The following is a 25,344-nucleotide window of genomic DNA, read 5'->3' on the forward strand; positions in this document are numbered from 1 at the left end:
GTGAAAGGAACCAGCCCTTTTCTCTGCCTGGGGTCCCATTCCGTCTCAAGTGACAGGCCCACCAACTGTCCTGGCCACAGAGTCCCAGCTAGGATTGGGGTCCCTGGGACCAGGCTAGAGCTTGCCCAGTGTTGCCCACAGCAGGAGGATTAGATACCGCTAAGGGTCAAAAACAGGCAAGCAGGATTTATGGGACAAATCCACGGGCTCACTTTCAGCCACAGGGTCAGATCTGTTCAGCCCTGGAGGGCAGTAATGGCAAAGGCTGCAGCGGGGCCAAGGGGCTCCAGAACAACTATTGTCCACAGGACCGGTGGGACTGACGGGGACAAACCTGAAGGGGAAGGAAGAGGAGACTCCAGATCCTGCCTACCGCCCGCATCACAAACTACTCAAAGGCGCACAGGAGAAATGACCTTTAATGTCCGATTTGTTTGCAACCCCGCCCAAGTGCCATCATTCTGTGAAGTACAAGGAGGGGCTTGAGAGGTACGAAGTCACGGAGACAAACGACGCCCCCGCTGCCTCCCGGGCGCACACTCGCTCTGCCCCCGCAGACGGGCGGCCCCACGCACGCACACATGCAGACCACACGGACACCGCACAGACACACGCACGTGTACCCACGGTTAAATACATGTACAGAGGGACTCGTTTGGATATATACAGAGAGAGAGACGGAAATCCCGGCCGGCGTCGGGTCCCCCAGGCTCTCAGCATGCTCGGCCCAGCTCTCCGCGCTGTACCTGGCACCCATGCCCCTGCCAGAAAAGCAGCTGCCCCTCTCCCCCCCCCCCCCCCCCCGGTTCCCCCCGGGGCCCGCGCCTCCGGGCGCCGACGCCCCTCCCCCCCTCCGCCCGCCCTCCCCCCACGATGGTTTCCTCCCCACCAACCCCCCCGGGGGCTCTAGAACTGCCCGGGCGCCAGGGGCATGTTGGTTTTGAAGCCCGGCTGCCCGTTAGCCACGTCGGTCGCCGCCTCGCAGCCGCCGTTGCTGGCGCCGCCGTCGGTCCCGGGGCTCTCGGGCTCCGATAGGAGCTTGAAGGTGAAGAGCGGGCCCGAATCGTGGCGGCCGCGGCGGCCGGGGGGCTCAGGCGCCGGCAGGCTCAGGAGCGCGCCGGGCGCCTTCCACTCGGGGAAGGCGCACAGCTCGACGGGCGGCGGCGCGCCGCGGCCCAGGTAGCCCGGGCTCGGCGAGGCCGAGGGCAGGGTCCGCTGGCTGCCGCTCAGGCAGCTGCCGCTGTCGTCCAGCGAGTCCTTGCGCGACTGCGAGCGCTCCAGCGAGCCGCCGCGCGTCCACGGCCGGTAGGTGTAGGCGCAGCCGCCCAGGCGACGGCGGCGGCGGCGGCGGCGGCGGCCGCGGCACTGGCACCCGAGGATGCGCACGAAGGCGCGCTTGAACTCCTTGCTGGAGCACGGGTAGATGATGGGGTTGAGGCAGCTGTTGAAGTAGCCCAGCCAGAACACCACCTTGAACACGGCGTCGGGGGGCTTCAGGGTGGAGAACAGGGAGCCTGCAGGGGAAGGGGTGGGGTGGGCACGGGCAGAAAGACAGACAGCAGTTTGTGAGTAGTCAGGTCCTCTCCTCCGAGGGCTCCGCCTAAACGCGGCGCCCGGGAAGCGCTCCCGCCGCCAGGGCTTTGCCCAGGCCACCTTTCGCTGCCTGGAGCGCTCGCCTCTCCCTTCTCCCAAGTGAGCGAATCCGACATTCTTTTTGGGGGGCTGGTTGAGCTAACCAGCACCGAAACTCCCTAAAATCTTTCCTGGTTTAGCTGACCAGCACCCAACCTCCCATTTCTCTAGATATCCCAGGGCATCGCTTACCACTTTGTACTCCAGTGATAATAATCACCACACGCAACTGCACAGCTCTTGGGGCATTGTGCTAGGCGCTTTAACTATATTGTTTTGCCCTACAAGAGGCATTGAAGCTGACACCGATTGATTTCCATGGCAAATACGAGAGGTGTTAAAGACCTAAATGTGAAAGGTAAAGCTTCAAAAGACAAAGTAAAGGAACGATCTTTTTGATCTAGGGCTGAAAGGAAAATGACTTAACACTTCAGAAAGATAAACTGCAAGGCAAGGGTGGGAGAAGGTATTTATAATGTCTAAGACAGTCAAGCGATCGGTATTTAGAATATATAAGGAACTCCTGCAAATCAACAGGAAAAACAGCATTCCCAGTAGAAATGTGGGCTAAGCAAGTGAACAGGCAATTTACAAAGCGGGGAAACCTGAGGGCTAACGTATGCCAGGGTACTCAAAATATTAGGGAGTAGGATGCATAGTAATGAAAACCACAAAGAGATATAAGGTATCTGTTAGGGTGGCAAAAATCAGGGAACTAGAGAGTGCCAAGTGTGGGCAGGGGTGTGGGGACATGGGGAGCCTTCTGCCTGGCTGGTGGGGAGCACAGGCTGTGAAGCTGTACTGGAGAAGATTCTGGCACCACTTGGTCTCATCAAGTATATACACATACCTCTTAACCTGGCGGTTCTTCTGCAGGGTATAGATCTCAAAGACTTTTCACACAGGTCCACAAGGGGACACCTATAAGAATGCTGAGAGCAGTGTTGCTTATGGTGATAGACAGCTGGAGAGAACATAGGTGTTCCTCACTGAGAATTATGGAAAGGTAACCTGGGGTAGAAGCCCAGCACAGAGATTATTGCAGCAGGTAGATAAGGCCCTAAAAATGGCATGTCCATATAGCAATGTGCAAAGGCTTAAAAACATCGCTCTTTAGGAACAAAGTAGGAAACAGAATTGAGATTTACAGCATAATACTATTTAAGTAACACACCAAACCACCACACACATTTTGCAAAAACACTTTCAAAAAATGTCAAACACAAAATGGTTGCCTAAGGGGGTAGGCAGAGGGAAATGGGAATAAAAGGAAATAAATCAATGAAATAAGAGAGAGGCCTTACAATGAGGTGCTATGATGGAGAAACATGATTAACTCATCCCTCAAATTTGAGGTCCAAAAACATTTTATGGCATATTAAATTAAAAACAATTTCCATTTTAAATGCAAGGCAGCTAAGACTTGGAGAAGGTAAATGACTTGCCCCAGGTTACACAGCATGTTTGTAGTATAGTTGGGATTCAAACTAAGTCTGTTTGAGTACAAAATATGTTTTTTAAAGGTGATTAATAATACCCTTGGTGGAAAAATGAGAAAATACAAAAAGAAAAAAGAAAAAAAGAAAAAAAAATTTTAAAAGCACACATAACCCTGCAATGCAGAGAAATTACATTTGGTGCACATACCTTCAGATTTTTTTCTCTGTTGTATATGTATCTTTAAATGTTTTGATATATGCAATTTACTTTACAGGACATTTTGTTATTTCAAACTATGTTCCCTAACCCTGCCACTAAGTTGGTGGTACAGTGACTTTCATACTCCTGTCTTATCTCCTCTGTTTAAACTGTGAGCTTCCCAAGGGTCTGGTCTTCTGGATCAACTTTGATTCCATTTGGCGAATGAAGAGCACACACTCCTAGAATATCTGAATGGGGGTGGGGAGTGTCTTAGCAATCACAAATCCAAGCTCCTCTTTTGCAGATGGAAACACTGAGTCCCAGAGAGTGGCCGAAAGTGCCAAGGGGCAGTGGCATAGAAGCCACAGGATAGAAATCCTTTGATTTGGGGCTACACTTGAGCTTCCCCCTTGTAGCACTTCTCCTTTTTGATTCTTTGAGGTTTGCCTATTGTTATAGGGAGCCTCCTAGTTTTCTGCTTAGCAAGCCAAGGATGGCAGTGGTGGTGGGCAAGGGTGGGGAGACGGCTGGGCTCCTGGTGCAGGGCTAAGCCAGGCAAAGGTTTACATAAAAAAAAAGGTTATCTGTATCCGGGTGTAAGTGCTCTATTTTTTAAAGTTTATTTGTTTATTTTGAGAGAGACAGAGATAGCACGAGGGGCAGAGAGGGAGAGAGAATCCCAAGGAGGCTCCCCACTGTCAGTGCAGAGCCCGATGCGGGGCTTGAACTCCCGAAACCATGAGATTATGACCTGAGCTGAAATCAAGAGTCAGATGCTTAACTGGCTGAGCTACCCAGGTTCCCCTAAAAAGTTTACTTATTTATTTTTAGAGAGAGAGAGAGAGACAAAGAGAGAGTGGGGGCGGGGGAGAGGGAGAGAGAGAGAGAGAGGCAATCCCAGTCTCTGCACTGTCAGCACAGAGGCTGACTTGGCCCTCAATCCATGAGATCGTTATCTGAGCCCTGAAATCAAGAGTCCAGATGCTCAACCGACTAATCTACCCAGCTGTCCTTGATGTAAGTGCTAATTATATGTACAAGGTACACTGATTCTTCTTCTTTTTTTAAAAGTTTATTTATTGATGTAATCTCCATACCCTACGTGGGCTCAAACTCATGACCCTGAGATCAAGAGCCGCGTGCTCTACTGACTGAGCCAGCCAGGCACCCCACTACACTGATTCTTTTCCCAACTCAGGGGGAAATGTGGGAGTGGGCCACATTCTGCATTCGCTTCAGATGAGGCAGAAGAGGGCGCCACCTCGTGATCTGATATGTGACAAGGCCAGCACCATTAGATTTTCACCCCACCATCCCACATGCTCCTTTGGACTAAGACACTGTATGGAAGACCCCAGCTGAAATCCAAATACATGGCTTGTGAACAGCTAGTATCCATCATGGAATGAGTTGTCTCTGTCCACGGGGAAGACTGTCACTGAGTCTGAAGGGGATAGGCACTGGTCTTGACAATGTGGGAAACTGGAGAATAGATTTTGGAGAGAGGGAAACCTAGAAAAGCTTGGAAGCCTTGCGCGTTACCCTAGAGGATAAATGCTGATGAGCGTGTGTACGTGTAGGCATGTGGTCTTTTTTTTTTAAAATATGAAATTTATTGTCAAATTGGTTTCCATACAACACCCAGTGCTCATCCCAAAAGGTGCCCTCCTCAATACCCATCACCCACCCTCCCCCCCCTCCCACCCACCATCAACCCTCAGTTTGTTCTCAGTTTTTAAGAGTCTCTTACGTTTTGGCTCCCTCCCTCTCTAACCTTTTTTTTTCTTCTTCCCCTCCCTGCCATGGTCTTCTGTTAAGTTTCTCAGGATCCACATAGGAGTGAAAACATACGGTATCTGTTTTTTCTCTGTATGACTTATTTCACTTAGCATAACACTCTCCAGTTCCATCCACATTGCTACAAAAGGCCATATTTCATTCTTTCTCATTGCCATATAGTATTCCATTGTGTATATAAACCACAATTTCTTTATCCATTCATCAGTTGATGGACATTTAGGCTCTTTCCATAATTTGGCTATTGTTGAAAGTGCTGCTATAAACATTGGGGTACAAGTGCCCCTATGCATCAGTACTCCTGTATCCCTTGGGTAAATTCCTAGCAGTGCTATTGCTGGGTCATGGGGTAGATCTATTTTTAATTTTTTGAGGAACCTCCACACTGTTTTCCAGAGCGGCTGCACCAGTTTGCATTCCCACCAACAGTGCAAGAGGGTTCCTGTTTCTCCACATCCTTGCCAGCATCTTTAGTCTCCTAATTTGTTCATTTTAGCCACTCTGACTGGCGTGAGGTGGTATCTGAGTGTGGTTTTGATTTGTATTTCCCTGATGAGGAGTGATGTTGAGCATCTTTTCATGTAGGCACACGGTCTTAATGAGGACACTTAGGACCTGGGATAGAGGCTGCAGACGCATAGACAGTCGTGGCAAAGGTAAGGAGGATGAAGAGCTGGAGAGCACGCATGCTGAAAACATACTCATAGCTTTGCTTACGAGCCCCATTGAAGATGATAGTAAAATAGGCAATAAATGGCTTAATGGGGACACATCCTTAGGGACTGGCTCTTTTAAAGGATATGCGGAACAGTAAGGCTAATGGCTAATATTCCTCAGACCCACTGTTTCCATTGTGTGTGTGCTCTGTATAGGCCTTGCGCTAAACTCTTTATACCATTAGCCCATTTAATTATCACAATAATCCCTTGATGAAGGTACTATTGTCGGTCCTATTTTATACATCAGGACATCAACATATGATAGTGTCTGCTATTTACATGTGTATACACCTGTTCATTTGTTTGTTCATTCACTCATTCCACAAACACTGAGCTCCTGCTGATGTTGGCATGAGGCCAAGGTGAGGGGGATACAGAGATGAATTGGGGTGTGGTCTCTGCCCCATGGCAGCCCACAGGCATGTGGGGAGAGAGATGTGTTAACAGGTCATTGCAACACAACACACATAGCATTATGATAGAGGCATAAATGTCACTCTGTCCCCCTACACCCAAGTGGCATTTCTGTCTGGTGCTTCTTCACCTCCATCATATTGGAAGCCTTGTATCAAGGACAATGATGGGCTGGATCTCTGCCTTTATTTTCTTACAAAGTACTCTTCAAGGACTATGGCTCTGAGAAGTGTTCAGCCAAAAGTAAGGGGATGCTGCTGACTTTTTTCACTGCATTTATTTACAGCCACATTGTGAGTTTGGACTCCCTGAACCACTTGTTCCTCTGAGAAGAAGATCATTCTTTGCCTTCCATTCTTTGGCTGCCTTTCATCATCCTTCTGCTGATTTAGGCAGTGTGATTCTGTGGCCTGAGCACAGGGCTTGGGATCACACAGACCTGGTTTTGAATCACTTTTTTTGTGTGTACTGGCTGTTTGACATTAGAAAAGTTAATTGGCCCTCTTAGACTCAATATTCTCATCCATAAATTGGGGACAGTATCTGTTCCATATTCTGAATACATGAAAATATTCCTGTAAAATACTAGACATAGGGTCTGGCACCTTGAAAATAATACATAGTGGCCATTTTCCACAAATACTTTATATCCTGGCACAGGCATGAGCCTCCTCCAAGAACTCTTCCCTGATGAACCTCACCCAACTCAGATTGACTTCTTTATTCTGTACCCCACAGAAGGTATACAATCACATCTCATTCTGTTATGGTTTGCCTGTTAATGTTGTTAAGCCATTCCAGGGCTGACTGAGTCCTCGCCCACACCCAGACTTTAAATTCCTTCTGCCAAGGGGCACCTGAGTGGCTCAATAGGTTAAGCATCTGACTCTTGATTTCAGCTCAGGTCATGATCTCAGGGTTTGTAAGATCGAGCTCCGCACTGGGATCCAGGCTGATAGCACCAAGCCTGCTTGGATTCTCTCTCTCCTTCTATCTCTGCCCCTCCCTCCCCCACCCTCTCAAAATAAATAAATAATCTTAAAAAAAATTCCTTCTGGGCAAGAACCACCTCTTCATTTCTTTTCTTTTCCTCTCCAGATTTGCGTATTTTTATTACAAAGAAAAAAAAAAAAGAGGGAGCACAGAGGTTTTTTAAGGCAGTGAAACTATTCTGTATGACATTATGATGGTGGATACATGTCATTATACATTTGTCCAAATCCATAGAATGTATAACACCAAGAGTGAACCCTAATGTAAACTATGGACTTTCGGTGAAAATGTTGTGCCAATGTAAGCTCATCCATTGTAACGCATGTACCCTTCTGATAAGGGATGTTGATAATTGCAGAGCCTGTGGATGTGGGGGGCAGGAGGTGTATGGGAAATCTCAATACCTTGTTGTCAATTTGGGTGTGAACCTAAAACTGCTCTAAAAATAGTCTATTAGAAAAACCTCACTTACGTAAAATGAAAAAGTGATCCATGCTGATTTTTTAAAAATTACATTACCAAAAAAAAAAAAATCTACATATTATAAAGTGAAAATTCTTCTCCATTCAGGTAGAGGGGACCAGAGCTCACAGTTTTATTTTTTATTTTTATCCTTTTCAATTGTTTTTTTTTTTTTAAATGGGAGTTATACACATATCTTTCCCCCAATTTCTTTCCTCACTTAGAAAATATTTAAGACATTTCCCCATGTCGGGACATTATATCCTACCATCTGGATATATAGTAGTTTAACTTTCTCCAGGCTTAACTCTTTTCTAATGATAGTCAAGTAGTGATTTCCAAGTTTTGTCTGTTACAGACTGTAGTAATGAAAAGCCTCATGCATTTTGCTTTTTCCATGTTTGAGTGTTTCTGTGGGATAAACTCCTACACGAGGAATCACTGACTCAGTGCCACATTTAAGTGCTGAAAGCTAGCCAGATTGCCTTCTGAACTAATTGTACCAATTTACCTTCCTGTTGGCTGTATATGATTGTGATAGTTTCTTTACATCTCTGCAACTCTGGGTTTGGTCAGGTTTTAATCTTTGCTTGTCTGAAAGCTGAATAATGACTTTGCCCTCTTGTTTCCTTTGCATTCTGTTTTATTTTGGCCCCGTGAAGACCGTAGATCGCATGCCCACCCTGAGCAAACCTTCAGTGGCTTCTGACAGATTCCCTTTCCTTATTAGAATTGGACTCCTTAGAATAGAATCCAGGCTGTCTCCCCAGCAGCCATGTGACCTTGGGCAAGTTTCACACTGTCCCTAAGCCTCAGTTTTCTCATCAATAAAATGGGGCTAATAATAGTGCCATGCCTCTGGGTTATTTTGAGAACTAAGAAGATAAAACATGTCAAGTCCTTTTTAGCACTCAGGGTACCAGGAACCTGCCACCCAGTCAACTTTGCATTAATGCTAATTAACCAAATAATTCTTATTCCTGTCAATCACTGATTGGACTGGAAATCTAATTACAGAAAGTCTATGTGTGAGACCAGTGTTTGGTAACTAGATATTTCATTCTGAGTAGGCTGCTTTCCTTTTCTGAACCTCAGTTTCCCTCCTTTAAGGGAGTGGTTTCATTTGGGTTCTCTCCAGCCTTAAAATTCAGAGTCTTGTTGAAGCTGGGGTTGGAAGCCCTGCTCAGCCTCGCTGGGATGTGCCCTCTTCTCTGGACTTACCACTGAGGGGCAGTGTGGGTCAAGGACTGGACGGCGGGTCTCTCTGATTCCAAGCATATTTCTGCTGCTCCCTCCTCCCCTCCCCCCAGCTGCACAGAAGCTACAGGGCTGAGGGGTCTTGTTTGCTACCCAGGCGGGCCCTGTTACAGCCAAGAAGTTGTAATAGGGAAGGCACTGAGCCTCGTTGGCTTAAATAAGGATCAGGACCGGGATATCCAAACAGACCTTGGGGGCCAACAAAGCCATGAGGAGAGGGAAAGGGAATATCAACAGGAGATGTGGGTTCCTGGAAGCCTGCTCTTTCTGCTTCAGGTCAGGGTGGTGCCAGTCTCTACGACGTGGCCACCAGCTTGTGGGACGTGCCTCCGAGCCTGGCTCCCCTTCTCTTGCTCATGAAATGGTGTGGTGCGCCTTGCCCTGCATTTTACCATCATGATCACGGCCTGACAGGGCCAGGAAACCTTCCTTCGCGGAGGCTCAGAGAGGGTGAGTGACTTGTTCAAGGTCACTCAGCTGGTGACGAGCAGAACGACTGCCAGGACCTGCTCAAGTGTCATTCATTTGATTCAACAAACATTTGTGGAGGCTGTGGAGGTCAGGCGTTAAGGACCGGTGCAGACATAAGTAGATCTGGGTTCAGGTGCTGACTCTGGCTTCCCAGCTGAGCTCCTTGAGCTCGGCGAGGCCCAGTTTCCTGGAAAACGGGGATGGTGATAGTTCTTTTCTGTGCGGAGGAGATGAACTTAGGCTTGGCAAGTGCCTGGCATGTTGAGAGTACCCAGTAAGTACAGCTGTTCCGACTGCTTCAAACACAACTGCCATTGCCAATGCCGATGCTGTGGTTACTGCCAGTACCAGCATGCAAAGATGGGGAGGGTGACGGAGAGGACAGGATCTACTGTGCTGATGTGGGACCGCCCACCCTACTGCTCTTTCCAATGCAGGCCCAAGGGTGGGTGCCACGTGGTTCTCGAACATGCGGAAATTGTACACATTGTTCTGGGGGAGGACCCATAGCTGTCGTCATGGGCTTCAAGGCGTCAGCAGCCGTGAAAAGGTTAAGGCTCACCATCCCAAGTCTAGGGCTCCCAAGCATCAGTTACTCAATTGCCTGGACCACCGGCTGCTTAATGCTTTTCTCTAGATCAACTCACTTTTGGTGTCTCAATTTAAACTTTCTTAGGAAGCTTTTTATCATTATTTTCAAATCTGTTATAAAGAAAATGTCATGGTAGGGGAACAGAAGATGAAAAGAAAATGATATTAGTATCTCTGGATCGCTCCAGACAGTGGTGGGCCTGAGGCATGCTCTCTTTTTCAAAAAGGGAGATTGGCGGGGGTTGTGGGGTATTAACTACTTGCTAAACTGAGAGGAATTCCCCTTTGAGGAATCTAAAGGCTTGAAGGAACAACTTTCTCATGGGAGAACCCAGCGCCGGGCACATGGTAGGTGCTAACTAAAATTTGCTCCATGATGGACTGAATGAGTATGTGATTCAGAGTTTCCTGGGCCATCTCTAGCTGTCCTGCCAAGCTGTCTTGCACACCAACTCAAATCCATAGTTAATTTGAGCAGCAGTCTAAGAGCCGCCCTGGGAAACCCTGCGGCTCTACTCTAAAGCCTCTTGGTGGCCTCCCACTGAGGCCTTTTAAGCAGATCCAATGGGACAACACTTCTGAACACTTCCACCCAGGTGGGGAGGGTAGGAGCTGGAACCCGAGGGGGAGGGGCAGAGCAGTAAGCAGACAGTTCAGTGAGCCCAGCCACGCTACAAGGGCCACGTAGAGGGGTTGTGGAGTGTAAGGATCAAAAGCTAAGGCTGAGCGGGATCAGCTCAGGGAGAAGCATTTCTTGGCTGGATGTGGTCCCAGTGGTCCTTAAAGTGCTATTCAACAAAACTGAACAGTGAACACAAGGTCTCAACCCTCTGGGAACCTCCAGTCTTCAAAACCACGGGGTGCGTTTGTAGAAGAGTATCTACCGTTTGACAAGCTCTTAACTCTGCGCCAATCACTGGGTAAATGTTTTGACCTTCCCTTGCCTTCAACCGGCTCTGTTCCGAAGGCAGCTCGGCATGACTGTGCCGGGCGCAGCGCTAGGGGGCGCCATTCCACAGGGTAGTCTGCAGCACTCCCAGGTGACGGTGGCCAACCTGCATGCTCCCCGCCTGGAGGCCGTGATTACTACGCTCAGGAGAACGGAAGGTAAATTGCTGGATGTCTCAGAGCTAGTGGGTGATAGAATTAGAATTTGAACCCAGGCTGCCTCTCACAGAAGCTGTCAGTCACCACCAGTACAGCAAATGGGGAAACAAAAGATGCATGTGGATGTGGATAAAGGACTGAAGGCTATACAGGGAAGGAGACCTCAACAGTGTTTACCCTTTGTTGGTAGACTCACGGGTGAATTTTCCCTCTGTGTGTTTTTTGGTGTTTTCCAAAAATTTTCTCCATAAACATGAATTACTTTTGCAATTGGGAAAAAGCCAGTGAATATTATTTTAAAAATAAGAAGTAAACCAAAAGACACTGTGTTTATTGGGTCCTTATTACGTGTCAGCCAACTTTGCTTGCTCTATTTCATTTAATTCCTGTAATAGCCTATGAGCAAAGTGGGATTACCCCTACTTTGCAGATGAAGAACTGGAGGTACAGGTGGAGGAGGCACTTGCCCAAGGCCCCCCCCACTGGTAATAGGAAGAAAGAAGTATGAAATGACATCTTTTGTTGTTGAGCCCAGCAGCCTCCTCTGTTAGTTCCTGGTATACCTGTGGATGCCCTGCCCTTATTCCCTTACTGCAGAGCAGAAAAGGGGGCCCTTTTAATTTTGTATGTATTCCTACATCCGTAGGCATCATTAAACAGTGGTTGGAGGAATGACCAACCGGCAGCCTCGGAGACTGCCCCAGGGCATGGGGACATAATGTAGCATGTATCGGGTCCACCAGGGGCCAGGTGGTTTGTAACATCCCCCAGGGCACTGACATTCTGAGACTCGAGGATTAGAGGTTTGATTTGACTTATTTCACAGTGAGCATCAGACAAGCGGATGACCTCAGGGGAGCCAGTGGGTGGTAAAACCATTTTGATCAGCTTGTAAATAGAGTGGAACTCCTTTTCAACATGGCTCTTTTTAGGAGCTTTTAGCTACACCTATGGCCAAGCTGCGTCTCCCCAGCTGAAACAGTTTGGCTCAATAAAAACTTGAAACATTTGAAATAGTTGCTAATTCTTTCAGCACCAATTTTATAAAGGAGGTTTCCTTGGATGTGGAAATTCCCTTTGAGGTTTTTCCATTTTCACTGGACACTTAACCCTGGAATGAGTTCATGAAATTGTCCAACAAATACGATATCTTCGGGGCCACTAGACATGTTAAGTTTTAAAGCAAATGATGAGAACAATGATAGTCACCAGAGCCCCCATTTACAGTAACCTAAGAACCAGTTATTAGGTACTATGTTTACAAACACTTGGTGCAATCCTCCAGCAGCCCTGCTGTTACTGTATCTCATTTATTTTACAGATGAAGCAACTGAGGTTTAAGAGATTAACAAAATCATGTGTCTGGTAAGGATTAAAATCCAACTTTGAAGTCTGGGTTCTTACTCAAATTGTTTAATAATAATAATAAAAAAGAAGCTTCTATTCAGTTCCTTAAGCACCAGGCAATTTCTCCCTCAACTGGGAACAATCTCTCTTTGCCGATTTGTCAAAGCACTTTCTCTGAACCTAAAATATGGCATTTATCACTTCCTACCTTGAATTACTCGTCTCCTCTGATTAGACTGTGAGCTTCTAGAAAAGAGAGTTCATGTCTGATTTTTTCTTTTCCCCCAAGGCCTAGAACTGTGCCTGACCATGACAGGCACTCAGCCAACATGTGTTATAGGAAAACTGAAATGTGTTAGCCCTGGCTACTCAAAATGAGGTTTATGGATAAACACCATCCGTATCACCTGGGTTCATGTTAGAAATGCAGAACCTCGGTGAGCCAGTGAGTCAGAATCCGCTTTTAACAAGATCCCGAGGTGGAAAGCGTTGCCTTAGCTCCTGTTACAATTTTATTTTTAAAATTGTTTTCCTAGGTATCTTGGGATTTATGGATGAGCAGAGGCTGGGCTGAGAGCCACCTCACCATGGCGTTGACAGTCTTGCCCCAAACCTTCCAGCGACTCCTATGGTTTACAGGATAAAGTTCAAACTGCTTAGGCTGGAATTTAAGACCTTCTCAAGTGGGCTGCAATGGACTGAATCTTCACAACATGACTTCACTTTTCTGGCTTCTTTCCCCTTATTCACACTGTCCACTGGTCTGAGATGCCTTTCACTGTCCCCCTCTCCTCTCCATCCTTTCCAAGCCTCCCTCAGAATCCTCCGACACACAACCACAGCCTCCCACTGCATGGCTTCCTTAGAAGTGTGAAAGCAAGCGGAGGGAATGAGCAGTCCATGAAGACCTGCTAAGATCCAGGAGACCTGTACACCTTCCCTCATTTCACCCTCACAATAGGTGGGAGGGAGAGGTGGGTTCTCTAATTTTCAATTCTCAATTACAGATGTGGAAATCAAGTCTCTGAGGGTACAGAACACACCCAGTGTCACCACAGCCATTAAATGGTAGAGCTGGGATTCAAACCCAAATCTGCCTGGTCCCAAAGCTGGGCTGTTTCCACAAGACAGTATTGCCTCTGGACTCTTAGAACACTTACACTTCTGGGGTGGCGGAAGTCTAGAATTGTTTACTTGTTATTGTAATGGTGTCTTTATGTATATTTTATTTAGCCATTAAGACTCCAGGATCTAGCAACCAAGAGTTTTGTGTCACTCTACCCAAGTGGTTTGTCACCTGCCGATGCTGGTTATGCAGGTAACTTAGCACCATATAATTTGAGGAGCTCACAGGCCCACTGAATCCCATCCATGAGCACCCAGGAGGTGCACAATCACTAGATTAAGAGTGTTTGCTTTTCACTCCACAGATTTCTATCATAACAGTTGTTGGACTTAGCTGAGAGTCTGTCTCCCTTATTTACAAGATTCTTGAGGCGAGGGTCAATCCTTCTCATCTTGGTTTCTCTAGCACCTAACGCTGAGCTTGCTTATAGTGAATGTGTAAAGACATTTGTTGGGCACATAATCTCCTCTTCATATGCTTAGGCCAGTTTCAGATTCATAGCAAGTGCTGAGTAAGTGATTATAGGGTGATTCCCTTGCTTATACCTTGCTTCCTTCCTTTTATTTATTTAAATGGTAACCACATGCCAATACCCAGTTGAGTTCCCATCTCCTTCCTGGAATCTTCCCTGACTGCTCCAGGCCTCCTGTTTACTTCCCATTAGAACAGAGTCTGCAACACATAGCTTAGTACAGAATGCCATTCTTAAGAGATGTGCCTCTTGTCTCCTTAGGCAGAGCCAAAGCTCCTTGAAGATGGGGTCTGTGTCCTATACTTCTAGTACAGGGCTTACCCACTGATTACTTGATTGGCACATTATATCTTCCAGAAGGGAAGCTACCTCCTGGTTTAGGCCCGGAGTTGAGAGCAGATGGGGTGGTGTGGTTTTCACAGCACCTAAGAAGCTACCTTTGATGCCAGACTGAATGTGATCCATGCTTTGACCTCGCTGGAAAGAGCAGTTTCCCTGAAGAGCACTTTTAGAAACTGAGTATTAGGGGATCTATATGAAGGAAGACATAAAGCTTTATAAAGGGGAGTAAAAAGGAGACATGTACAAATGGGGAGACATAGCTTGCTTTAGTACAGGAAATCTCTTTTGATGATAACTTCAGTTCTCCCCAAATTAATCTGTAAATTGAAGACAACTTCATTAAAATGCCAACAGGATGGTTTTTTGTTTGCTTGTTTGTTTTGGGGGGGTATTAAATGATCCAAATATATAGAAGCATATGGAATGTGTAAGAATAACCATGCAAAAATAGCCAAGTCACTTGAAATAAATAAAGAATGATGGTATTGGGATGATGGGTAAACCCACTCCTACAGATATTAAAATCTATCATAAAACCACAGTAATTTAATAAATCCTAGGGCAGGAAGTGCAAGAAAAGGCAGATAGATCAATGCAATGATACAGTTTGGAAAAGGAGCCAAGTGTCCATGAGAATTTTATATGCCATTTCAATGTTTATGGGAAAGAAGAGATGCTTGTATAGGCAGTATTGGGATACAAGGCTAGCTAGTTAGAGACAAATAAAGCTAGATCCTTACATCAAAATAAACCCGGCTAGATCCAAGATTTTAAGTATAAAAATTATTAAAATATTAGAAGATGCAAGTAAATATTTTTATTATTTTGAAATAAGAAAGAACTTTTTAAGGATGACACAAATCCAGGATCTGCAAAGAAAAGCATTGATGAGTCTGCCTAGACATTTCTATAAGGTTGCAAACTTTGAGAACAAAGCTAAGGGAAGAACTGAGAGAAATATTTGTAATTCAAATGGCAGTAAAAGGAATAATATTTCTAACCCTCTCTTTCAAATCAATCATGAAAAAAACAACTCAATAGAAAACAAAGCAAATCGTTACAGATAAGCAAATAACAAGAATAAGTACAGCAGACAGCCAGTGAATTAATGAAAACATAGTAAAACTCCTTCACAAAATAAATAATGTAAATTAAACAGCAGCAAAATATTTCAGGTCTATTAGTTTGGAATAAATTTAAGATATTGCTTATGCTCAATTTGGCAAAGGTGTGGGAAAGCAGACATTTTCGTATATTCTGGGTGAGAGTGTAGACTTGGGGTGGAAAATTGGCATTATCTAATAAAACTAAAATGAGCATAGCTTTTGAACTAAGTACTCCAACGTCCAGGAATTTATCCTACAGAAGAACTCTTAAAAGGGAGGAAAAATAAAAGTATAAAGAACTGTGGTAAAGTTCCCCCATATTGGAAATTATCTAAATTTCTAACAATAGGGGTTGGGGAATAAGCCATGTATCATCACACAATGAAAAATCATACATTGTTAAAATGATAAGGTAAGTCTACACGGAATGATATCCATGACAGAATTAACTAGAAAAAAAAATCAAATTTCAGGAGACAGTGTCTACTATGGTCTGATTTTTTAAATAAAATTTAAAAAAATATGTTTATTTTTGAGAAAGAGAGAGACAGCGCGAACGAGCGCAAGCCAGGGAAGGGCAGAGAGAGAGGGAGACGCAGAATCTGAAGCAGGCTCCAGGCTCTGAGCTGTCAGCACAGAGCTGGATGCGGGGCTTGAACTCACGAAGTGTGAGATCATAACCTGAGCCCAAGTTGGACGCTAAACCTACTGAGCCACCCAGGCACCCCGGTCTGATTTTTTTTTTTAAGTTTACTTTATTTTATTTTGGAGAGAGCTTGAGTGAGTGGGGGAGGGGCAGAGAGAAAGGGAGAGAGAGAGAATCCCAAGCAGGCTCTGCACTATCAGCAGAGAGTCTGATGTGGGGCTCAAACTCATGAACCATGAGATCATGAGCTGAGCCAAAGTCAGACACTTAATTAACTGAGCCAGCCAGGTACCTCTATGATCTGATCTGACTTTTAATAAAGAAATGGTGTGTGTGTGTGTGTGTGTGTGTGTGTGTGTGTGTTGTGAGTGTGTATTAGCATGCTCACAGAAAAAACAATCTGGGTGAATACATACCAAATTGTTCTTAGTGGTTATATTTCTGAAGGATGGGTTTATGGGAAGACTTTCACTGTGTATTTAAAATTATTTTTGCAATGAACAAACATTGCTTTTGTAATGAAAGAGAGAAAGCAAGAGAAATTGAGAGGGAAAGAAGAGAGAGAGGGAGGGAGAGAGAGAGAGAGAGAAAGGTTTAGCCTATAGGAGAAAAAGAGCCAACATAGGGCAAGTAGCTGGCAGACCTTTAGGCCAGACCATCACCTTTCTGGGCTCCCATTTAAGTATGAAATGAGGGGGTTGCATTAGCTAACCCCCTCCTTCTCAGATTCTAAGCTTTGTGTTCACTTGGTTTTAGAGGTAGAATGAAAATTGGGGGAGAAGGTACAAATATATACCTACAGCCAGAGTGTCTTTGAGCCCAGAACAAACAGGTCATGCACACTTGATCCTTCTTTCTGAGGCACATGTGAACCTGCCGCTTGGCGGAGAGGCTTGGTGTGTTGGGATGAAAGGCTCCATGAGAGAGCAGGGACAATTACTGGCCTTGGGGAATCAGATGGGGAAGTGGGCCACTCAGGCCATTAGGCCTTGTGCGATGGCTTTCATCCCTTCCCTCGGCAGCTGTCTGCTGACTTCCCTGCCTTCCTCTCTCTGACTCATCTCTCTGTTCTGTCCTTTGGCTGGTGGTGATCAAAACTTTTCCCTCTTTCCAAACTGGTTTTGCAGGGTCAGGTTGGACTGGAACCCATGGATAGCGCTGTGTCTCCTTTCCACTTGTACGGTCTGGTCTGGGACATTCTCCTCCCTGCAGGGTCCTGCGGCCTTCAGAGCTTCTCAATCACAGAGTGGGTGATGATGCTATTCCACTGTCTGTAGGGCTGTCCCGTCTTCTTGTCAGAACCCTCTCCTGCCATTGTGTATTGTGGGAGCCAGGCACATCATTGGTCTCATTAATACAGTATAATAAAATGATTAGTCTTTGCTGCTGAAGGCCTGCCACTCGAGATTTTAGCAAAATGGGACTTTATCTTGCTTCCTGATCTAGGTTCACGGGTACACCACACAATGACCCTGAAATTCCAGCCCTTTCTCAGGGCTCAAAGGCTCCTTACTGCTAGGAAACTTTACAGGTAGAAGTACCTGGAGGACAGAGAGCTGGCTGGGTTTACTGAGGCCACATAAGAATGTCTTCTGCGAATTGCTATGAAGACAGGACTGGGTGGGTTTAATATCTACTGCCTGTGCTGTTTATATTTGTGTAGCCCAGATGTCGGCTGGGAGTCTTACTGCCCTTTGAAAGCTAGGGGGGATTATTTTGAGTGTCCCTTTTCCTTAACCTTGGAAAGTCCAAAATCCTCCCCTAAAGTCTCTGGGTTCCTAGAGTGGAACAGGGGACTAACTTCATTCATTCCTCTCCTACTTCTTGGGCTCCATTTCCTTTGACAGCCCGTTCTGCATATACCACCTTAAGGCAATGATCCCACAAGACAAAAATCACCCATACCAACACACCAAGCATTTGAAGCCCTGCTTAATGCTGGGCTCCCCGCTCCCCTCCTTGGCCCCTCCTGTCTCAGCCCCTCTCCTCCCAGGTTACTCCAAGAGTTCCAAATTCTTTGCTTTTTCTTTTCTTTCTTTCTTGTTTAAGGCGAGCATTTAGCATTTCTCTTCTCTCTTCCGGTTGCTCTGGCCTCAGCGGGGAGGGTTCAGTTGGGGACAGTGACTGGGGAGATGGGTTTCACTTTCCACCTTCGGCTCTAATTAAGACATTTTCCCAAAGACAGTTCCTTTCCTCACAGAAATTCTAGATTTTCAGAAATACGATGTCTTCCATCTCTTCCCATGTAAATAAATGCTCCGTTCGGTTTGATGTAGGTTTTTAGATTATTGCCCCTGCTTTGCTCCACTTTGTAGCAAGTCTTTACTGAACACTTCCCAAGTGCCTGGAACCAGTTGAGAATTTAATCCAGGAGATTAGCACTGACTGGGGAAGCAAGGCAATTCCAACGATTATTTTATTCAGTCCCCACAAGCCTATGAGGTGAATACAATTACTATGCCCATTTTGTGGATAAAAAAACTATGGCTTAGAGTGACTGAGGAAATTGCTCAAGATTACAGAGCGGTGGAGACAGGATTCAGTTCCAGGCCTGACACCAGAGCAACTGATCTTTCTGCTACCTCAGCGCGGATTCCCACAAACTGGAGACTTGTTATTTCCCTGGAACATTCGGTGTGAAGGTGCCTGGAAGAAAACCAGGAGGTGCTGGTTACACGTAGGGACAGAGAGATGTGGGTGGGTGATAGTTTGGGAAGGAGGTGTTATTTGACTTCGCTGCTTTCAGAGAACTTTCCTGCAAAACGATTCCTTCCTCACGTGTTTTGAGGAGACAGGAGCTGGGAGGACAGGGGAGTATATATATATACTTTGTGGGAAGGGTGCAATGAGGTTTAAAGGCAACAGAGCAAGTGTGTTTTAGAGAGCTTGTAACTTAAGGTTATTCAGTCTTTGAGAGGAGGCCTGACTTCCTACACGGCGTCCTGATCACAAGGAAGATAGAAAATGCATGCTGACTCTCACGATGGTTAGAAACGGACTCAGTCTTTACAATGGTTCCAAAGAAAACACAGAAGGTGGTGGTGATCTGAATTTGACCACAACAATGACAATGGCAGGTGCCACCTACTGAGAGCTTGTAGGTCGCAAGCTCTGTATCTATCCCCTGATGTGCATTATTTCATTCAATACCCAAAACGATTCAGTGTGGGACATACAGTGATTGTCCCCATTTTACAGGTGTTGAAACTGAGGCTTGGAAGAGAAGTAACTTGCTCAGAGTCACAGAGCTATTAGACAGTAGAGTTTTTTTTTTTTTTTTTTTGGACAGAGAGAGACAGAGCATGAACGGGGGAGGGGCAGAGAGAGAGGGAGACACAGAATCGGAAACAGGCTCCAGGCTCCGGGCCATCAGCCCAGAGCCCGACGCGGGGCTCGAACTCACGGACCGCGAGATCGTGACCTGGCTGAAGTCGGACGCTTAACCGACTGCGCCACCCAGGCGCCCCGACAGTAGAGTTTTATTACAACCCACGAGTTCTTGCTTTCCCCTCGTCTGCTGTTTGGACTTTGTGAGGCAAGCCACCAAAAATCCAAGGACTGAAAGAAAAAGTGGAGCAGATTCCACAGGGGAGCATGGGGTATGGGTGCGTGGGGGGGGGGGGGGCAGAAGACCCATGTTTGGGTGTGAATATACTAGTTTTCAGATGACTCATCTTCTCTGCCAAATCCGGGAGGAACTGTGATTATTTAGAATTGAAAAGTCATCCTTCTGTCATTTCCTGGCTTTGTAAAAAGTAAGTCCCAGGGACCTGAGAAGGTGGGGGGAAAAGGGCTGTTTAAACCATAGACTCTTCTATCATCTGCAGAAGGAGCAATGCCAGGAGCGCCTGGGTGGCTCAGTTGGTTGAGCATCTGACATCGGCTCAGGTCACGATCTCGAGGTCTGTTGAGTTCAAGCCCCACGTCGGGCTCTGTGCTGACAGCTCAGAGCCTGGAGCCTGCTTCAGATTCTGTGTCTCCCTCTCTCTCTGCCCCTCCCCTGCTCATGCTCTGTCTCTCTCTCTGTCGAAAATAAATAAACATTAAAAAAAATTTTTTTTAAAAAGAAGGGTCAACGCTAGGAGCCAAAGGGAGAGAATAGGGCAACATTTTCATAGGAGGAGAAAAATAAATAAATAGAGACCAAAAGATGGAATGAAGCCAAGGCCATAAAGGGCAGAACAGCCCCCTTTTCTGTCACGTATTTCTGACAAAGATGTGGTGGTCTTGTGCAAAATGAGACCCCAAAGCCGGCTGTGGCTGGGTGGCAATCCTGAGGCAGTTCAGGTGTCAGCTCGAGGAGCTGCCTGCATTCTGTGTGGTCTGGCAGTCCCACCTGTCCATCCAGGTGGAGCTAAATTTTCCACCGTGTCACCCAAAAGGGCAACTCACTTAAGGGTGCTAATTCCTCTGTCCAGTTCCTTCCCTGCAGGCTGGGACCGGATGTTCCCTTTCCAAGTCTGAATATGTCACTGAACTTCAATGGATCATTGTGAAAAACGGTCCCATTACTTCCAGAAACATGTGCTCAGGCCAAGGAGGGCTCCTAGAAAAATCTGCCTGGCAAAGTGGCATTCACAGCAGATGGATGGGTGAGGCCCGGGCGTTCATGTCCCCTCCCCTCTTGTCCTAATCCACTGCCTGTGACAGGAGCGGGTGGGTAGGGTTGGTGGAGGTTTGACTGATCTGGGACGAAGCTTTCCAAACCACAGAGGGGCAGGATGTGAGGAGAGAGCATGAAAAACACCAGCGTGTGAAGAAGCGCATTTGGCAGGATGATCCCTCCTTTATTGTTTGGAGGCTGCCGAAGTGTGTGGTGAAAGCAGCCCGGTGCTGGCCGGTCCACCTGCTCTGAGGTCTTGCTGCTTTGGCGGAGAACAGCATGACCTCAGGAGAGAGTCTTGACCTCCCTACCTGCCCCTGCCCCGACATGTCAAATGCACCATCGTAGTGCCCGGGCATTTTATTTCCGCCTCTTCTGATCTGGTTCTGTATTCTGCGGGATTGCTAAAAAGAACAATCTGGCCAAGCCAGCATTTGACTGGGTCTATTCGTGCTGTGGTTAGTTTTAGTTTCAATGCTGCTGATGCATCAAGCCTCTAGCAAGCAGAGCACTGCTTAACTGTGTCTGCGCATCCCTGTAAAATCAGTGGTTATTTGATGAGCACATGGGCATTTTCTGTGTAGCTGCTTCATAGATTCTGTCAGATACTCAAAGGGTTCCATGTGCCCAAAACAGGGTAAGAACCATTGATTTAAAGAAAATCGATCAGGAATTAGGTGGCATGCATGCTTCGAAGAGGGAAGTCTGGGCTTCATTTCTCTAATGAACAGTAAAGGTTAATGGTGCCCTACATTGGTGGATGGGATGCAAGTGGATGGGAATTCAGACCCTGATGGTGGGAGTGTTAACTGGGATATGCTTGCCGGAGGGCAGTTGGGTCCTAGGACTCAGAGACCTTGTAATTTTATGTATTTGGTTACCCTGAAATTACAATTCTAGAAGGTAAGGGGGCTGACTCTGGGGTCATTATCTATGTCACTGTCGGCAAGTTACTTAACCTCTCTAGACCTCAGTTTCCTCATCTGTAAAATGGAGGTAATGTTATGTATCCATCTAGATCATAATACACGCAAAACCCTTAGTACGATGCCTGAGACACAATAAATGTCAGTGATTATTATTTGGATACAGGATTTTATTGTCACATTATTTATCATAACTGAAAATTAGAGACAACCCCAAATATCCAACGTGACTAGTTTCATGACCCATACAACTTGACTGTTAAAGATAGTGAATATCATTGTAAAAATGTTCGTGACATGTGAAAAGACAAAGGAGGTTACAAAATAGTATGTGACATGCCATCCTGTAGAAAAGTGGCTGAATAAATATGCATTAAATATTTCTTTTTTTAATATTAAATATAATTTATTGTCAAATTGGTTTCCATACAACACCCAGTGCTCATTGCATTAAATATTTCAATGATTATGTTTGAAGGGTGGCTTTTAAAAAAAATGTTTAATGTTTTTATTTATTTTTGAGAGAGAGAGAGAGAGAGAGAGAGGGAGAGAGAGAGAGAGAGAGAGGGTGGGGGGAGCAGAGAGAGAGAGAGAAGGGGAGAGAGAATCTGAAGCAGGCTCCATGCCACCAGCACCGAGCCTGATGTGGGGCTTGAACCCACGAACCGTGAGATCATGACCTGAGCCGAAATTAAAAGTCAGATGCTTAGCCCACTGAGCCACCCAGGAGCCCCTGAAGGGTGGCTTTTATTGACTTTTTGTTTTTTTATGTTTTCTAACTTTTCTCCAACAAGCATTATAGCTTCTTGTGATAAGGACAAAACTAACCTCAATAAAAGTTACCTTTAAAAAAAATTTTTTTTTACATCTATTTATTTATTTTTGAGAGACAGAGAGAGACAGAGCATAAGTGGGGGATGGGCAGAGAGAGAAGGAGACACAGAATCCGAAGCAGGCTCCAGGCTCTGAGCTGTCAGCACAGAGCCTGACACGGGTCTCAAACTCACAGACCATGAGATCATGACCCGAGCCGAAGTCGGACGCTCAATGGACTGAGCCACCCAGGCTCCCCCATAAAAGTTACCTTTAAAAAAAGGATGACTAATCTGAGTTGAGGAACTCTGTGACCTTAAGGAACCATATGTGTGAAGTTTCCTTTCTTCTTGTCTGAAATGAAAGTTGTACCTTCTTTCCTTCTTGAGGTAGGGGCAACTCAAACGACAGGGCGGGGGTGAGCATGCTTTGTGAAGGAGGACCCTTGGTGCAAGCAGGAAAGCAGGGGTTCCTAACCCTAGCATCTTTCTCCAAGCAACCTGCCTTGTCGTGCAGCAGCCCATAGGCCCAGCTCTCTGGGCTTTGAAAACCTGCCTCTGGCTCTGGGCTCAAGTCCTGTTATGATTAACTCTGGGGAACTTGGTATGGATTGAAGATGAAAGGTACAGTGACTTTCAGCTACGAAAATTAGTCTGCAGTCAGGGTCCCAAGTTTAATCTCTGTGAAACTGATGGGCAAGTGTGGCCATGCTTACTAATTAGGCAGCAGCAATGTAAATTGATCAGATCAATTCCCTTCATGACGCAAAGCCTAAGAACTCAGGGACAGCTTGAGCTTGGGAGAGCTTCCAGAAAGCCAAAGAACATGAATCGCTCTCCCAGAGATGTTAACATGGTTAATCTAGATTGCTTTGTTAATTGTTGGCTCCCTTATTCAATAATGGATGATATGGTGACGCTGTGTGGCTCCCATGTCCTTTGCGTGGGCAGACTCTGGGCTGGGCGATTTACATTATGCTCATTCATTTCTTTCCTGGATTTACAGCAAGCATTAAACTTGATCAGGCTTAAAGAGCCCTTGCTTTCTGGAAAGAAGCAAAGTAATAGCCAGGGTTCCCATTTCATTTACGAATAGCTTCACTGTTAATTTGAAAGTCAATGTATTAAAAAAGAATGGAAAAAGGAAATCATTAGAAGAAATGAGGCTTATTGCAGCAACCGAGTGTTGAGACCAGCATTTTCAATTTATTTCGTACAGATCAAAGGAAGAAAAGCAAGAGAGAAGCTGCCGGGGTTGAGTAAAATGAGTGTGGAATACAGGAACAGAAGTAACTGGTTCCAAGCCCAGCTCTTGTCACTTACAAGCCCTGAGAACTTGGGCCAATTGTTTTACTTTTCTAAGCCTTGATTTTCTTATTCATACAATGGAGACAATGATCCCGTCCTCAAAGGGGTGCGAAAGTTAAATAAGATAACACATTGAAATACCTCGCTCAGTGCCAGAGACAAAATGAGTAAAATCAGTAAATATTAGTTCTCTGTCGGTGTCTCATCTCCTGAACACAGCCCTGAAATCATGTCTTCATTCTATATCCTAGGTCTACTGTCTGTGCTCCTGGATGTCCAGACTGTTCTTTTTGACAAGGCAACTTGCAGTCCTTTAAAAAAAATTTTTTTTAATTAATGTTTTTTATTTATTTTTGAGACAGAGAGAGACAGACTGTGGGGGCGGGGGAAGGCCGAGAGAGAGGGAGACACAGAATCCGAAGCAGGTTCCAGGCTCCGAGCTGACAGCACAGAGCCCGATGCGGGGCTCGGGCCCATGAACCATGAGATCATGACCTGAGCGGAAGTCGATGCTTAACCGATTGAGCCGCCCAGGCGCCCCAAGGCAACTTGCAGTCTTTCCAGAACTTGAACTATGTGATTCTTAAGAGGGGGATTAACAGAATGTGGGATTGGGAATTTATGTCAAATTTGAAAAAAGCATATTCAATATTACACTATAATTTTTTGTGTGTGAAACCCTGTTGTTTTCATAACACACAACACAAAATACAAAGTGCAAATCTTGGCTGATGGTATATGAATTTCCAGCTGTAGAGGGCATGTGACTTTCAGTTTAGAAAAAGGGGTCGTTGGTTAAGCAAGGCTGAGAAAATTGATGTATAAAATGTCATTCTGGCAAAACACACTTGGATTGGCAGCGACTGACTGGAAGGGGGCTTGCGGGGAGCTTCCGGGTGTGAATTATCTTTTCTTTCTTGTCTTGGGTGCTGCTTACAGGCATGCGGTCACTTTGTGAAAGCAGATAGGGTGTTGCCCTTTTGACTGGTCTTTACCGTGTGCACGTCACATCACACTTGGCTACAAAAATTAAAAGAAAAGTAAGTGGCACGCCCTTGGCACACAAGGCCTAAAGATGTCTCAAGTCAACGTATTGCGGACGATGGAGAATTGTCTAGAAATTCTGGATGACACTTGTTTCTAGATAGTCTAGGTTTTTACATGTAAGAACAGAGCACAGTCCCAAGTGGCTTTCACCTCTCTCTCCTTGACCGCTGCGACAGCCTCCCCAGTGGGCTCCCCACAGCCATTCTTGAGCCTCTACAATGCATTTTCTGTTTATCCACAGAAATCTTTAAAAAACATAAACCTGATTATATTATTTCCCTTTCCAAAACCCTTCCGTGACTTTCTTTTGCACATAGTGAGAACTCTGAGATCTTTATCATGACCTACAGGGCCTTATGAAATGTCCGTGCTATCTTTCTTTCAGGTGTCACCTGTCACCTCTCTCCTCTTCTCTCTCTTCATCCCAGCATTCTGGCTTCCATTGTTTCTGCTCAGCCATGCTAAGCACATTTTTACATCAGGTCCTCTGCATCTCTTGTCCCTTCTGCCTGAAACGCCCCCCCC

General features: G+C 45.9%; 1 protein-coding gene across 1 annotated transcript in view; it reads right to left on the reverse strand.

The window, feature by feature from the left end:
• Positions 1-862: 862 nt before the first annotated feature.
• Positions 863-25,344, reverse strand: part of ADRA1B (adrenoceptor alpha 1B) — a 51,699-nt gene continuing 27,217 nt past the window's right edge. The window contains exon 2 of the mRNA XM_049647871.1: positions 863-1,514. Within this exon, the coding sequence (XP_049503828.1) occupies positions 907-1,514 (608 nt within the window). The 3' untranslated portion in view covers positions 863-906. The remainder of the gene's footprint in view (positions 1,515-25,344) is intronic.

Source organism: Panthera uncia, assembly GCF_023721935.1.
Source record: "Panthera uncia isolate 11264 chromosome A1 unlocalized genomic scaffold, Puncia_PCG_1.0 HiC_scaffold_17, whole genome shotgun sequence".
Classification (NCBI taxonomy): Eukaryota; Metazoa; Chordata; class Mammalia; order Carnivora; family Felidae; genus Panthera; species Panthera uncia.